The 17,512-nt window shown below is 38.0% G+C and overlaps 1 protein-coding gene across 1 annotated transcript; it reads right to left on the bottom strand.

Annotated features, from left to right (window-relative positions):
- Window positions 1–16,102: 16,102 nt before the first annotated feature.
- LOC131307240 (mRNA cap guanine-N7 methyltransferase 1-like) lies at window positions 16,103–17,277 on the bottom strand. The gene is made up of 2 exons (XM_058333655.1): window positions 16,927–17,277; window positions 16,103–16,314 (listed from the first exon to the last, which is right to left on the bottom strand). Exons 1-2 carry the CDS (start codon window positions 17,003–17,005, stop codon window positions 16,118–16,120), a joined length of 276 nt encoding a protein of 91 aa, XP_058189638.1. The 5' UTR covers window positions 17,006–17,277; the 3' UTR covers window positions 16,103–16,117.
- Window positions 17,278–17,512: the final 235 nt, after the last annotated feature.

The following is a 17,512-nucleotide window of genomic DNA, read 5'->3' as shown; positions in this document are numbered from 1 at the left end:
ATTGCGTATTTGGGTAAGAAATGCAATTTTAACTTGAGTCGTGAGTGTTAGTAATTCCTAGACCTAACCTGTCTTTTATCTTAGTTTATTAACTTTTCAATTTAGCCCCTTTTAATTTCCACTACGCACGTAAAACCAAGTTAGCTGTCTAAAAGCCGAAAGCCCTTGCTTGCATCTACAAATCCAGCAAAGCCGTATTAATTATTCCCTTGGGTACGATCCCGGATTTCCGGATTATCATGCTTCAACTGACGTATTAGGCCCTACGCTTGGGGCGTTATCTCTTATATCAGAGCGAACGAAGCATTTTTGGCGCCGTTGCCAATGATTTCTTATTATGGCTTTCTTGGAGGTTCGACAAACCACTGTAAGTATCCCGCTTTCATTTAATAGTAGTAGTAGTAGTTTAGTAGTTTATGGTTTAGTAGTTTGTATTTAGTTTGGTGGATACCTCTAACTTGGTTATACTAAACCTGAGGTGTAACGAAGCCAGGCTAAATATCAAGTTAGTTCTTAGTTAGTTTAGAGTAGTTAATTTAGTTAGTTAACTTAAATTTGATTGCATTGCTTAGCCGAGGTGGTGGCATAACCCCTCGCATATTCTGTTGTCTCCTTGAACCTCAATGCTTGATAAGTTCATTGCCTTAGCACCTGCAAATTTGAAGAGACATGGGTTTCTTCGCAAAGCTCTAATCATGCAAAAAATCGCTCTTAAAGATGCATCACGGTTGATCTTAAACCACCCCTTCTTAGGAGTGGTCCAACTAGATGAACTTCCAAGCTGTTTCAAAGAAGAAGAATTGGATTGATGGCCAGCATCTGGAGTCAATAAGAAGTCCAATCTAGTTGGATTGCTCCAAAAATGATTCGTTTTTGTTTTTCGACCTGTTGAGGGTAAAATTGTTGTGTCTTTTAATCCATAAATAATTTTTTATGCAAACCACTTGGGTTATAAAGTAGGCTCAACAAACTTTTCAACGGTTCGAAATATGTACAAATTGGAGTTCGGGAGTGTTTTTGGCGAGCCTGCGAAGTTTGACTTATTGTGCAACTTTTTAGGGCGCCTCAGGTGCAATTCAATGCGCCCCGGGCTCATCCTTGAAATTTCACCACATGCCAAACTTTGCGGGCTTGCCCCGATCACTCCCAAACTCATATTTGAGCATGGTTTGAACCGTTAGAAAGTTTGTTGAATTTACTTTTTAACCCAATTAGTTTGGATGAAAAGTTATTTGTACGTCAAATGATATGACTATTTTATCCTCAATGGGTTAAAATATAAATTATTTGGGTAAACACTCGCAACATGCTCATTTTCAATCAAACGGAGATCTGTTATATATCAATAAAAAGGTTTTTCCAAGTATTTTGAGAAATTGGAATCTAACCATACAAAGAGCATAATTTTGTTTATGAAAAGTAGGTAGAAAACCCGTCCATTACAAAGATTGTGGAAGTACTACCTCCCCTCCACCACCATTGCAACCACCACACCCCTACACCACCATCACTTCACCTCCTAGACTGCTATCACTTGACCACCATTACCACCTCACTATCTATCCACCACCACCTTTGCCACCAAACCTCAACCTTACCTATTTTGATCTGATTTAAAATGAGGGTGATGCGAGGTGTTTCCAGAAATGATTTGTTTTTCGACCTGTTGGGGGTAAATTTGTCATGTCTTCTAATCTATAAACAATTTTTGATGCAAACCACTTGGGTTATAAATTAGGCTCAATAAGCTTTTCAACGGTTTAAACCATGCACAAATCGGAATTCGGGAGTGTTTGTGGTGAGCCCGCGAAATTTTACTTATTGTTCAGCTTTTTAGTGCGCGCAATTTCATGCTCCTCGGGCGCAATTCCATGCGCCTCGGGCGAATCCTTGAAATTTCACCACAAGCGAAACTTTGCGGGCTTGCTCCGGTCACTCCCGAACTCGGATTTGCACGTGGTTCGAACCGTTAGAAAGCTAGTTGAATCTACTTTTTAACCCATTTACTTTTTCAAAACCACCCATCCAAGGAGTGGTCCAACGAGATGAAATTCCAAGCTGTTCAAAGAAGAATTGGATTGATGGACAGCATCTGGAGTTGATAAGAAGTCCAATCTAGTTGAAGAAGCTCTCTGGATGACCCGGATGGGATCCCCAGGCTCATGGTTGAAAGACTGTATCTTTTGTTTCCTTCCAAATGAACCAGCCAATCATAATTTTCCCATTACCTAACTGACTGTGAACTTTGAGGGTTAACGTTCAAATTTCAGTCCCTTCCGGACCAAGCTGCATTGGCCTATTCACATCCATTTACATGTTGATTATTTGTAAAAAACAATAGTATTCACTTCACTAAACATGCCTGGATCCAATCACGATCTTGTTATAACAAGAAGAGGTCTTTCTCGATCAATCCTGTTGCCTCTTGTTCTCCAGTAATCAGAATACTCTCTTTGAAGTTGAAATTAGAATATGGGTTACTTAAGAGAGTGAATCTCAACAGGTTACTCAATATGGGTTACTTAAGCTAGTTCATGCCATGTTTTTCTTTGAGCAATGGGCACCGCGCCAAGTTTTATCATTCTAGAGGAGTAGAAAAAGGTTTCTTCCATAGATTAAGAAACCGTAAAAAAATTCAGGTGCTACATTATCACTGCAAACACAGACTGATTAAGTACCCTATAAAGCCATCACCAACAAATTGAACCTCATCTGCAGTAATCGCCACCCAACAGCAGCACTGAGAAATGGCCACTGATGTACCGAAGAAGCAGAGATATTATCTGTCGCAGCATCACTCAACACAACCTGTGAACCCCTGTACTACAGCTCCATAGCACTTGATCACTTGTTTCCTCCTTGGTGGCACCGGCAACATCAATACCATAAGTAATTTTTGAATAGCATCCACACATAGGCGCTCACTAAGCACTGCGAGTGTACACACTCGAGCACACAGACACACACCTGCAACAGAAATTGTCCAGAAGTTTCCAAATACCAAACCGGATCCATCTGCAACATAAGACCGAATATTAGGGGAAATCTATAAAGGATAGTAAAGAGTTTTTGTTTTTGTTTTTTTTTTTGGGGGTGGGGGGAGGGGGAAAATTGCGCATTTTATACCAACCAACACAGAAATAAGGGGAGATCAACGCACTATACAAAATCTTTACAAAGGAAACTCCTCACTACTATCTGCCAAAAAAACTACTCCCTCCGTCCCTTTTTAAGTGTCCTGCTTCGTAACTCCAACTTATTAAAAAGACATCATCATTATTTCTTTAACATCAACTTTTTCCTTCACTTTTCCTACTTACCCATCATCATTACAAAATGGACACTTATTAAGGGACAGCCCAAAATGAAATACTGGACTCTAAATAGGGGATGGAGGGAGTACAAAATTAAGTAGCAAGAACTTTGCTTGAAATATTCCAGAGACAACATAGTCATTGGTTCTCAAGGGAGTGGGGGAAATGCTCCCAAGTACACACACGGAGTCTGACATTATCCTCAATACAAGCCAGCACTGCATCAGCCCTTCATCTTCTCCCATCAAAAAACTTGAGAGTTCCGTTCCATCCATAGATGGTAGACCCCAACCGCCAAGACAAGCTTGAACAAAAAAGAACAGAAGCTTGTACCATTACAATGATCAATAGCCCACCTAACAAGCTTTCTAACTGTTCAAACCTTGCGAAAATCGGAGTTCGAGAGTGTCCGGAGCAAGACTAGAAAGTTAGAGAAATTATGGAGTTCGGGGGGGATGCGCCTGGGCGCCATTTCGTGCGCCCAAGGCGCAATGAGATGCGCCTCAGGCGCATTAAAGAGCAGAAATTTGTCAAATTTTGCGAGCTTCTCTCGAACACTTCCAAACTCCGATTTTTGCAAAGTTTGAACCGTTAGAAAGCCTGTTGAGTCTAATTTTTAACCCAAGTAGTTCGGATCCAATATTGTTTGTATACCAAATGATATGACTATTTTACCCTTAGTGAGTCGAAAAATAATCGTTCCGGCAATTAATGCTGGCATCACCTTCATTTTAAAAAGGATAATGACCTGTTATATATCGATAAAGAAGGTTTTCAAAGTACTAAAAGATAGTAGAATTCAGCCATAAAAATAATGAAGTTTTAGTTTATGAAAAGTTGGTAGAAAACAGATCACTAAAAGGATCATGGGAGCACTACCGCCCCTCCGCCACCAACAATGTTGCCGTAGCACAATCCTTCCACCACCATGATCACTTGACCACCTACACCACCATCACTTCACCACCTCTACCACCACACTTCCACTCTGCGATAATGGTGGCCAACTGTGATGATCTCAAAACATCCTAAAATATCTCAATAGTTAGGAAACGTATCTTCTTGTTCTATTGATCCCAAGAAACAGCCCCACAAGCTAGACACACATAATACATCTAATTTTTTTGTTATTAAGTTTGGATTATCCACTACCTAATGAGTTGAGGTTAGCAAAAATGATATACATAAATCAAAAGCTATAATACATAACCAGAAAAAGCATTTGAACAGCTCATTGTTGCATCTATTGTTGTTCATTTCTTCTTCACTCGATTCCTATTCTTTTTTTAGCATGAGATGGTGGAATCCACAACCCAAATGTGGAAATTGATGGACTACATGTATGCAACTCATGTGCTATAGGATTCAGGAAATATTCACCATCCATTATTTCATTTGCTTTTTTATTGCATGTTACTACTTGAGAAGTTATGATCGAAGGTAGGTAAAAAAATCCGGGTAAAAATAGAAAATCTTTTTAGAAGAGGTTGTGGGCGGTCGGCTTTGTGCCTAGTCTGTAATGGAGCTTCAGAATTGATAGAGCATTTTCTTTTTCATTGTTTGTGGGCAAGAGCGGTGTGGTTTGGTTCCCTTGTGAATCTTGATCGTTGAAGGGGGCCTCCTACCCTTAAATGGACATCCCAAGTGATTGCCTAGGGGAAATCTGTAAGGGATAGTAAAGAGTTTTTTTTTTTTTGGGAAGTTGCGCATTTTATACCAACCAACACAAAAACAATGAGAGATCAACCCACTGTACAAAATATTTACAAAGGAAACTCCTCACTACAATCTGCCCAAAAAACTACAAAATTGAGATGGATGAGAGCTAGGCACTACATCTGTCCTACAGCCATATTTGCTTCCTTTCGTATAAGTTCTAACGGCTGAATACAATTGAAAAAAACAACTCACAAATCTTATAGTTTGTCTCTACATTACACTATCGGTGGAAAACATGGATGCCAAGTTTGAATTGAATTGCCCGTATAAAATAAAGGAGATAGAGAAGAGAGAACTTAAAATGCATTAAAACCAATGTTGATGGTCCTCTATTTTTTATTGAAATCCAAAAACATTTTCCCAAGAGTCACGCCCGCAAAACAGTGGTGGTATGGACACCAAAATTTGGGGTTTTAAATGTACAAGTCCTGTGAAGCGTACTTCTGTGGATTATCCCGATGATTAAGCAATTTTTATGTGCTTCGATGAATTGTGGAAAGCCTTATGAATTCTCTAGACTCTTAAGAAATAAAAGAGTACCCTAGAGCAGGAATGGAAGTATCGAATGCAAATTAGAATGAGTTGAGAGGCGTGAAAAAAAAATTTAGCCTCTGTGGCTCCGGCAATCTTTGAATTAGTCTACTTTCGACTAACTTTTTATAAACTAAAATCTATTACTTTTATGGTTCGATACAACCATATTTTAATACGTCGAATACCCTCTTTATCGATCTAAAATAGGTTTCGGTCTGGTTTAAAATAAAGTGGATACAAATGTTTTACAGAGAATGATTTATTTTTTTAGTCACTGAAGGTAAAATAGTCACAATTTTTTAGGTAAAAAAAACATTGGATCAAAACTATTTGGGTTAGAAAATAGATTTAACAAGCTTTCTAACGGTTCAAACCTTGCGAAAATCGGAGTTCGAGAGTGTCTGGAGCAAGATTGGAAAGTTTGAGAAATTTTGGAGTTCGAGGGAGATGCGCCTGGGCGCCATTTCGTGCGCCCCAGGTGCAAAGAGATGCTCCTCAGGCGCATTGAAGAGCAGAAATTTGTCAAATTTTGCGGGCTTCTCCCGATCACTTCCGAACTCCGATTTTCACAAAGATTGAACCGTTAGAAAGCTTGTTGAGTCTACTTTTTAACCCAAGTAGTTAGGATCCAATATTGTTTGTATACCAAATGATATGACTATTTTACCCTTAGTGAGTCGAAAAATAATCGTTCCGGTAATTAATGCTGGCATCACCTTCATTTTAAAATGGATAATGACCTGTTATATATCCATAAAGAGGGTTTTCAAAGTACAGAAAGATAGTAGAATTCAGCCATAAAAATAATGAAGTTTTAGTTTATGAAAAATTGGTAGAAAACAGACCACTAAAAGGATCAGGGAGCACTACCGCCCCTCCACCACCAACAATGTTGCCGTAGCACAATCCTTCCACCACCATGATCACTTGACCAGCTACACCACCATCACTTCACCACCTCTACCACAACACTTCCACTCTGCGATAGTGGTGGCCAACTGTAATGATCTCAAAACATCCTAAAATATCTCAATAGTTAAGAAACGTATATCTAACTTCTTGTTCTTTTCATCTCAAGAAACAACCCCACAAGCTAGACACACCTAATACATCTAATTTTTTTGTTATTAAGTCTAGATTATCCACTACCTAGTGAGTTGAGGTTAGCAAAAATGATATACATAAATTAAAAGATATAATGCATAACCGGAAAAAGCATTTGAATAGCTCATTGTTGCATCTATTGTTGTTCATTTCTTATTCCCTCGATTCCTATTCTTTTTTGAGCTTGAGGTAGTGGAATCCACAACCCAAATGTGGAAAATGATGGACTACATGCATGCAATAGGATTCAAGAAATATTCAACATCCATTATTTCATTTACTTTTTTATTGCATGTTACTACTTGAGAAGTTATGATCGAAGGTTTGTAAAAAAAATCCGGGTAACAAAAGAAAAACTTTTTAGAAGAGGTTGTGGGCAGTTGGCTTTGTGCCTAGCTTGAAATGATGCTTCAAAATCGTTTGATCATTTGCTTTTTGATTGTTTGTGGGCGAGAGCGGTGTGGTTTGGTTCCCATGTGAATCTTGATCGTTGAAGGGGGCCTCCTACCCTTAAATGGACATCCCAAGTGATTGCCCAGGGGAAATTTGTAAAGGATAGTAAAGAGTTTTATTTTATTTTTTTGGAAAGTTGTGCATTTTATACCAACCAACACAAAAACAACGAGAGATCAACCACTGTACAAAATCTTTACAAAGGAAACTCCTCACTACAATCTAACAAAAAAAACTTCAAAATTGAGATGGATGAGAGCTAGGCACTACATCTGTCGTACAGCCATATTTCCTTCCTTTCGTATAAGTTCTAACGGCTATATCAAATTGCAAGATACAATTCACAAATCTCACATGCAGTTGTCTCTACGTTACACTATCGGTGGAAAATATGGATGCCAAGTATGAGTTGAATTGCTCGTATAAAATAAAGCAGATAGAGAAGAGAGAATTTAAAATGCATTAAAACCATTGTGGATGGTCCTCTATTATTTCAAGAACTCCAAAAACATTTTCCCTAGAGTCATGCCTGCAAAATAGTGGTGGTATGGACACCAAAATTTGGGGTTTTAAATGTATAACCTCTGTCTAGCGTACTTTTTCGGAATATCCTAATGATTAAACAGTTTTTATGTGCTTCGATGAATTGTGGAAAGCCTTATGAATTCTCTAGACTCTTAAGAAATAAAAGAGTACCCTAGAGCTGGAATGGAAGTATCAAATGCAACTTATAATGAGTTGAGAGGCGTTAAAATTTGTTTTAGCCTCAGTGGCTCTGACAATCTTCGAATTAGTCTACTTTCGACTAACTTTTTATAAACTAAAATCCATTATTTTTATGGTTCGATACAACCATATTTTAATACGTCGAATTCCCTCTTTATCGATCTAAAATAGGTTTCGGTTTGGTTTAAAATTAAAGAGATACAAATATTTTACAGAGAATGATTTATTTTTTTAGTCACTGAAGGTAAAATAGTCACATCTTTTAAGGTAAAAATGTGTTTGGATCAAAACTATTTGTGTCAGAAAATAGACTTATCAAGCTTTCTAACGGTTCAAACCTTGCGAAAATTGGAATTCGAGAGTGTCCGGAGCAAGACTAGAAAGTTTGGAAAATTATGGAGTTTGAGGGAGCTGCGCCTAGGCTCCATTTCGTGCGCCCCGGGCGCAATATGATGCGACTCAGGCGCATTGAAGATCATAAATTTGTCAAATTTTGCGGGCTTCTCCGGAACACTTCCGAACTCCGATTTTCGCAAAGTTTGAACCGTTAGAAAGCTTGTTGATTCTACTTTTTAACCCAAGTAGTTCAGATCCAATATTGTATGTATACCAAATGGTATGACTATTTTACCCTAAGTGAGTCGAAAAATAATCGTTCCAGTAATTAATGCTGGCATCACCTTCATTTTAAAATGGATGAAGACCTGTTATATATCGATAAAGAGGGTTTTCAAAGTACTACAAGATAGTAGAATTCAGCCACAAAAATAATTAAGTTTTAGTTTATGAAAAATTGGCAAAAAACAGACCGCTAAAAAGATCATGGTGCACGACCACCCCTCCACCACCAATAATGTTGCCGTAGCACAATCCTTCCACCACCATGATCACTTGACCACCTACACCACCATCACTTCACCACCTCTACCACCACACTTCCACTCTGCGATAATGGTGGCCAACTGTGATGATCTCAAAACATCCTAAAATATGTCAATAGTTAAGAAACGTATCTAACTTCTTGTTCTTTTAATCCCAAGAAACAACCCCACAAGCTAGACACACATAATACACCTAATTTTTTTGTTATTAAGTATAGATTATCCACCACCTAGTGAGTTGAGGTTAGCAAAAATGATGTGCATAAATTAAAAGCTATAATGCATAACCAAAAAAAGCATTTGAACAAGTCATTGTTGCCTCTATTGTTGTTGGTTTCTTCTTCACTCGATTCCTATTATATTTTTAGCATGAGATAGTGGAATCCACAACCCGAATGTGGAAATTGATGGACTACATTCATGCAATTCATGTGCTATAGGATTCGGGAAATATTCACCCTCCATTATTTCATTTGCTTTTTTATTGCATGTCACTACTTGAGAAGTTATGATCGAAGGTGTGTAAAAAAATCCTAGTAACAAAAGAAAATCTTTTTTGAAGAGGTTGTGGGCGGTCGGCTTTGTGCCTAGTTTGTAATGGAGCTTCAAAATCGATTGAACATTTGCTTTTTGATTGTTTGTGGGCACGAGCGGAGTGGTTTGGTTCCCATGTGAATCTTTATCATGGAAGGGGGCCTCCTGCTCTTAAATGGGCATCCCAAGTGATTGCCTTGGGGAAATCTATAAAGGATTGTAAGAGTTTTTTTTTTTTTGGGAAGTTGCGCATTTTATACCAAACAACACAAAAACAAGGGGAGATCAACCCACTAAACAAAATCTTTACAAAGGAAACTCCTCACTACAATCTACCAAAAAAACTACAAAATTAAGTACCAAGAAATTTGGTTGAAATATTCCAGAGACTGCTTAGTCTTTGGTTCTCAAGGGATTCGGGGAAATGCTCCCAAGTACACACACGAAGTCTGACATTTCCTCAGTACAAGCCAGCACTGCATCAGCCCTTTTGTTTCTACCAGTAAAAACTCGAGAGTTCCTTTCCATCCATAGATGCTAGACGCCATTCGCCAATACTAGATTGAACAAAAAAGAACTGAAGCTCGTACAATTACAATGATCAATAGCCCACTTAATTTCACACTATCCCACACCTCCGGATTTCTCAAAATCTTGAATCTGTTAAGGATAACCTTCCAAATGCTTCTGGAATAGCTATATTCAAAGAACAAGTGTTGAAATATTTCATCACTTTGAGAGCACAACACACAACCATGATCAATCGTCATCCCCCATCTACAAAGTCTCTCCTTTGTAGCTAACCTCTTCAAGAAAGCTAACCATAAAATGAACGACCACCTTGAAACACTTCTGGAAAAGCACACTATTGAAGCCCAGTGAACTGTCCCTCCTCTGTGCCTAAGAGCCTCCCAAGTATGCTTGCTTAGTATTGTATTGGCCAATAGGGGAAATAACCCAAATTACTTCAACTGGTGAGGAACCATGAGGGGAAGCTAGTGGATGGATTAACCAAGCAGGAGAAGTTTGCCTCAAGTTTTTCAAGGGTGAGGCTTTGGCAATCAGGCAAGCGTGTTTACTTGTTAAAACAATGGGGATCAACCAAGAGGTGATAGAATCAGATAACAAGCAGGCGATTATGCTTAGCGTTTATGAATCAGTTCCACGATGGGATATAGCAGCTATAATTATGGATATCAGAGATTTGGCTCAAGAGCAGGGGATTTCTATCGACTTGGTTAGAAGATCGGTGAATCGGGTGGCACAGGAGGTGGCCTCCTTGGCAAAGACGAGCAAGATTCCTCTTGACTGGTGGGCTAGGCTAATCCTCCTTGTTCAGCTTTGTCTTTTTTAAGCTTTGATAGCTCTTTTTTGTAGACTTTAAGGCATGATCGGCGGATTTAAAAAAAAAAAGGGAAACTAATGGATACGCTCTCTCTCAAAAGCAAACTTTAATGCTAGTCTAGGCTTAGTTGTTTTTGATTCATGTCCTCCTTTTCGAGAATTTCAATTCAATGAGGATGTATTTTCTTCTCCTTTTTTTTTTGCCATTTGTTAAACATAATGTCGCAAAATATCAAGATACATAACAAAGTAATACTACTAGAACTTCATCAAGTCCACAGAATATGTTTAGAACCATTTCTCCATTTTTGTTATACGTATCAGAGACTCTTCTTAATAAAGGAATCGAATGGCTTCAGATTGTTGGAGATTTATTCCATCATAATCATAAAACACTCCCAATCAGAAATGGTAATAAACACTAAAATCATGAACTCAAATAATCAAAGACACTACTTAGACAGGTATAGTAGGGAGAAATAGTCTGTGAGATGGATGAGAGCTAACAACGACATCTGTCCCACAGCCATATTTGCTTCCTTTCGTATAAGTCCTAATGGTTGAATACAATTGAAAGATACAACTCAAAAATCTTACAGTTTGTCTCTATGTTACACAATCGGTGGAAAACATGGATGCCAAGTATGAATTGAATTGCCCGTATAAAATAAAGGAGATAGAGAATAGAGAACTTAAAATGCATTAAAACCAATGTGGATGGTCCTCCATTATTTATAGAACTCCAAAAACATTTTCCCAAGAGTCATGCCCGCGAAACAGTGGTGGTATGGACACCAAAATTTGGGGTTTTAAATGAACAAGCCCTGTCAAGCGTACTTCTTAGGATTATCCCGATGATTAAGCAGTTTTTATGTGCTTCGATGAATTGTGGAAAGCCTTATGAATTCTCTAGAACTCTTAAGAAATAAAAGAGTATCCTAGAACTGGAATGGAAGTATCGAACCCAACTTAGAATAAGTTGAGAGGCGAGAAAATTTGTTTTAGCTCAGTGGCTTCGACAATCTCTGAATTAGTCTACTTTCGACCAATTTTTTATAAACTAAAATCTACTATTTTTATGCTTCGATACAACCATCTTTTAATACATCGAATCCCCTCTTTATCGATATAAAATAGGTTTTGGTCTGATTTAAAATAAAGGAGATACAAACGTTTTACAGAATGATTTATTTTTTCTCACTGAATGTAAAATAGTCACATCTTTTTCTGTACAAATAACATTGGATCAAAAACTACTTGGGTTAGAATATAACTTAACAAACTTTCTAACAGTTCAAACCTTGCGAAAATTGGAGTTCAAGAGTGTCCGGAGCAAGACTGGAAAGTTCGACAAATTATGGAGTTTGAGGAAGCTGCGCCTAGTCACCATTTCATGCGCCCCGAGCGCAATAAGATGCGCCTCAGGCGCTTTGAAGATCAGAAATTTGTCAAATTTTGTGGGCTTCTCCCGAACACTTCCGAACTCTGATTTTCGCAAAGTTTGAACCGTTAGAAAGCTTGTTGAGTCTACTTTTTAACCCTAGTATTCGGATCCAATATTGTTTGCATACCAAATGATATGACTATTTTACCCTTAGTGAGTCGAAAAGTAAATCGTTCCTCTAATTAACACTTGCATCACCTTCATTTTAAAATGTATAAAGACCTGTTATATATCGAAAAAGAGGGTTTTTAAAGTACTAAAAGATAGTAGATTCCAGCCATAAAAATAATGAAGTTTTAGTTTATGAAATATTGGTAGAAAACAGACCACTGAAAAGATAATGGGAGCACTACCGCCCCTCCGCCACCAACAATGTTGCCGTAGCACATTCTTTCCACCACCATGATCACTTGACCACCATCACTTCACCACCACACTTCCACTCTACGATAGTGGTGGCCAACTGTAATGATCTCAAAACATCCTAAAATATCTCAATAGTTAAGAAACATATCTAACTTATTGTTCTTTTCATCTCAAGAACAACCCCACAAGCTAGACACACCTAATACATCTAAATTTTTTGTAATTATGTCTAGATTATCCTCTACCTAGTGAGTTGAGGTTAGCAAAAATGACATACAAAAATTAAAAGCTATAATTCATAACTAGAAAAAGTATTTGAACAACTCATTGTTACCTCTATTGTTGTTCAATATTTCTTCTTCACTCGATTCCTATTCATTTTTGAGAATGAGATAGTGGAATCCTCAACCCAAATGTGGAAATTGATGGACTACATGCATGCAATTCATGTGCTATAGGATTCAGGAAATATTCACCATCCATTATTTCATTTGCTTTTTTATTGCATGTCACTAATTGAGAAGTTATGATCGAAGGCGTGTAAAAAAATCCTAGCAACAACAGAAAATCTTCTAGATGAGGTTGTGGGCGGTCGGCTCTATGCCTAGTTTGTAATGGAGCTTCAGAATCGATTGAACATTTGCTTTTTGATTGTTTGTGGGCGAGAGCGGTGTGGTTTGGTTCCCATGTGAATCTTGATCGTGGAAGGGGGCCTCCTGCTCTGAAATGGACATCCCAAGTGATTGACTTGGGGAAATCTTTAAAGGATGGTGAAGAGTTTTTTTTTTTTTTTGGGGGAGTTGCGCATTTTATACCAAACAACACAAAAACAAGGGAGATCAACCCACTGTACAAAATCTTTACAAAGGAAACTCCTCACTACAATCTACCAATAAAACTACAAAATTAAGTACCAAGAACTTTGCTTGAAATATTCCAGAGACTGCATAGTCTTTGGTTCTCGAGGGTGTGGGGGAAATGCACCCAAGTACACATACTAAGTCTGACGTTATCCTCAATACAAGCCAACACTGGATCTGCCCTTCTGCTTCTACCAACAAAAACTCAAGAGTTCCTTTCCACCCATAGATGGTAGGCCCCAACCGCCAAGACTAGTTTGAACAAAAAGGAACTGAAGCTCGTACCCTTACAATGTCAATAGCTCACTTAATTTCACACTATCCCACACCTCTAGATTTCTCTGAATCTGGAATCTGTTAAGGATAACCTTCCAAATGCTGCTATAATAGCTACATTCAAAGAACAGGTGTTGCAACGTTTCATCACTTTGATAGCACAACACACAACCAGGATCAATCGTCATCCCCCATCTAAAAAGTCTCTCCTTTGTAGCTAACCTCTTCAAGCAAGCTAACCATAAAATGAACGACCACCTAGAAACACTTCTGGAAAACAACACTATTGAAAAGTACATCAACGTCATAATGCAGCATCCAGTCACAAAAATAGAAAATATGAGTGACACTTCTTCTATACCAGCATCAAACAGCATTACCATCAAGCATCCAACTGTAGAAACGTTAACTACAGCTCCCCAAACTAACTTTCACCCCAATCTCAAAACACAGCATACACAAATTTTAAATCTTAATCGCCGACCATTTGCTATTAGTAGCTGGACCTTATCCAAACCTGCATACCCATACCAACTCAAGCCTGCATACCCATCCCTCTTTATTGATTTGTTTTTGGACCGGTTGAGGGTGAAATTATCATTTCTTCTAACCTATAAACATTTTTGGGCAAATTTTCGTAGCCGTCCCTCTAGTTTTATGGTTGTCTCAATTTCGTCCATCTAGTTTCAATTGTCTTAATTTCGTCCCTGTAGTTTGTTTTACGTTCCAAATTGGTAAAATCGTTAACACCGTTAATGAAACTTCTGGAACAATATGATTAAAAACTTAAGTGCTCCAATTTTCAATCCGGTTGAACCGGTGCGAAGATCTTATTTTTTTGATCATTTTATCCTAGATGGTCGTAATGAATTTTTTACTCTAAGGCCTTTCAGGGCTCTCTTAGGGTGCTCATTGAAAGGCCTTAGAGCAAAAAAGGAGTGACTACATTAAGACTAGCTGCAGAGAGCAACTGCCAACAATTCACCATATATACCACCACTCAAAGATTTAGACTCTTTTTCATTGCAGTAAATACTGGAAGGAAAAAGAGAAAACCAGAACAAAAAAACACCTCTTAGTTTATTGATGATAACATTGGCATCAGGAATAGTTCCTATAAATATGCCTCCTGGACGAAGCAATGCTGATACATTGGCCAAGGCCCGACGTGCACGCGCCTCAGTAGACCAGGAGTAATGCATGGCAAACTACAAAATTCCAATTTTCCATAAAATCTACTGGAGGCCAATTAACCATCGATAATCCATTAAACTCAAAAACTAAGAAAACAAAATGCAGAACTTGCATAATTGACTATAGATATGGCATTAATTTCCAATCACAAGCAAACAAGGAATCTGATTTGTCAAATTGTTTGCAGAGAGATCATTTCCTGGAATTATTCCTAAAGTAAAAGCAAATGTATAACCCAAAAAGAAACAAACAATAGAAGATTTTAAAATTTTAAAAAAAATCAATTTATCGTACATAACAACAAACGAATCGCTCACCTGGCAACTACATATCAAAGGGGGCATCTTCTTCCAAAACATTGTCCAGACAGATCTGATAACCAGAACAAAATATCATAAATGAGATTGTATTATTCTCTCTTCCTCTTTCGCCAAGAGGAATCCGGCCTTCATATTACTAAGGTGCTGGTTCAGCACCATAAAGCAAAGCAGCTCATAAGGCCACTAATTTTGGAGGTAAAAGCTCACCAGCCAAGCAACTTCCAGAGTTCAACCTTAAAATTTTGTTAATCAATATCCCAAACACTCAGTTGGGCCATTCATCCCACGAAGTAGCACAAAGTTACCTCATAACAATCTCCACACATAAGACGCGCAGGGAATGTGAACTTTTTACGACATTGATGATGTTCTCCATCACCAGTGTAGCGTGTACGGCAATATTCTATCTGTCCACAATTGTTGAACATGATTTTTCATTTGTGAGCAAAATTGCTCTAAACGATTGGTTCAAAACCTCATTCAATACTTCCCAAAAAAATGACGACAGAAAATGTATTCCCGCAAACAAGTTATCAAAACTAATTCTATTTGTGGGATCTACCTGAACACAAATGTGAACTTTTTCGAAGATGATGGTGTTATTACAAGTCCATCTATATGCTTTTTTTCTTTTTACTAGTAATCGGCCAGCTAAAAACTCACTGAGAGAAGACACGAAAAAGTAGCAAGTAATTCATGGCCAAGGAAAGATTTCGTATTTTCCACTCCATGCTGGACCCCAAAGAAATGCGCACAGGTCCAGCTTGGTTAAATTTAATACCATAACAAGCTTCACTATCCACAGTAAATGTTTAGATCTCCACCCTAGCAAATGTTTAAGAAGTCCAAGGGACATGATTTCAAATACGTGCACAAAATACCTAGGTAGCTAAATATCAACAAGGATTTCTGCAATGCAAGGGACTTGTGGTACCTTGCCACGAGCAAGATCAAGAACTTCGTCTCTGCAGTGTGCATACAGTTGAATTCGGACACTTTTAATATGTTTACCGAAACAGAAAATAGAACAGCTTGAATAGATAATAAATCAATCTACCATTGGTTTCAAAGAGAAAAATGTGTACCACAAGATAGTATGCAGTACCCAGTTGTTAAGTTTCTTCAAATGAACAATAGGACTAGCTTCTCGCTGTTCTCGAGTTTGATTCGTCCATGCACTATAATGGTCAGCCACTTTCCTGGCAAATATCTTTGTACTCTCATCCTCCAAAAACTGTGAATCGCCTTACCATCACACAAAAAACATTTCATTACGAAAATTCAACAACTCTGTTTGCCTGCTAAGAAAATGTAGTAGCATGATAATAGAACGTCAATTCTCCACCTTAGCTTAAATTTTAAATCACTCTTTCATAAAAGCTTCCCCAAAGTGGAAACCCTGAACATAGTTGAGATTCAAACTTTCTTTCAGTTCCTTCTGCTTTATTCTTAACATCCAAACGGACGGCAATCAATCTCAGATAACACTATCTTGTGCTTCCTAAAGCCTGATTCAATTTGGGCCGCACTTCATTGACTACTCGGGTTTCAACCCGGTCAGCTCACGGGAATCGGAGGCGTGATGTGAAGTCTAGGTAATAAATACTTGCTATACACAACACCCGATGTATCTTACACTTCTTCACTTGTTTCATAGCAGACTGGTGTAAGCGTGTATATACTCAACAATATAGTCGGGAAACAGCATAAAAAAATTCTGCCTTGCAAATAATAATACGTCTCCTAAAACCAAAATTATCAAATAATACGTCTCCTAAAACCCTCAAATCAATAATCATTCGATAAAATAAAATAAAAAAAATTGGACTGTAGATGACAAATCGAGAAATAATATACCATCTGGATGGTGTCTGAATTTGGATTGAGGCGGTCCGAGAGAGGCCGACGATGAAGACTCCTCGTATCCTCTCTTCATCTCCAAATGACAGCAATAAAAACGGCCCCTTTTCAATCTACAAGTTGAGGTTGTGGAATAGAAGCCTGTGATTCAATCTGGCTTGAATGTTTTTGGGTTTTGGTGGAGGGAAAATTACAAGGGAGGCTGAAACGAAGAGGCCAAAAACTCTTCGACGAATTCTCCTCTGTGAACATATATATACCGGTACCGGAGCATGATGAAAACGGAGTGAATTTCTTCCGTAGTTCGAACCAGTGGAGCCAGTTCTATTTTCCAAAAAAAAAAATTACACCGACCACCTCCGATCAGGTATCAATTGGCATTCGATTAACATGATCTTCTTGACAATCTCTACAACTTGAACAGCTTGGATCAAGAAATGAATCCAGAATGAGATCACAATTTGACTAATTCCACATTGCAGTTCCTATAATGAGAGTTTATGAGCTTGTTATTTTATCAAGTGTTGCCAATTCTATTTTAAGACAAAAAAATTTGTATAAATCATCTCGGATTATGTACCAA

This window comes from Rhododendron vialii, chromosome 11a (assembly GCF_030253575.1).
Source record: "Rhododendron vialii isolate Sample 1 chromosome 11a, ASM3025357v1".
Classification (NCBI taxonomy): domain Eukaryota; kingdom Viridiplantae; phylum Streptophyta; class Magnoliopsida; order Ericales; family Ericaceae; genus Rhododendron; species Rhododendron vialii.
Note: the sequence above shows the minus strand (reverse complement) of the source record. Positions and strands in the feature narration are given on the sequence as shown.

Bases quoted from the DNA above. Each gene is read 5' to 3' on its own strand.
- LOC131307240 (XM_058333655.1), bottom strand. From the start codon at position 17,005: ATGAAGAGAGGATACGAGGAGTCTTCATCGTCGGCCTCTCTCGGACCG. The intron at 16,315-16,926 runs GTATATTATTTC...TGTGATGGTAAG, and splicing joins ATTCAGACACCATCCAGATG to GCGATTCACAGTTTTTGGAG.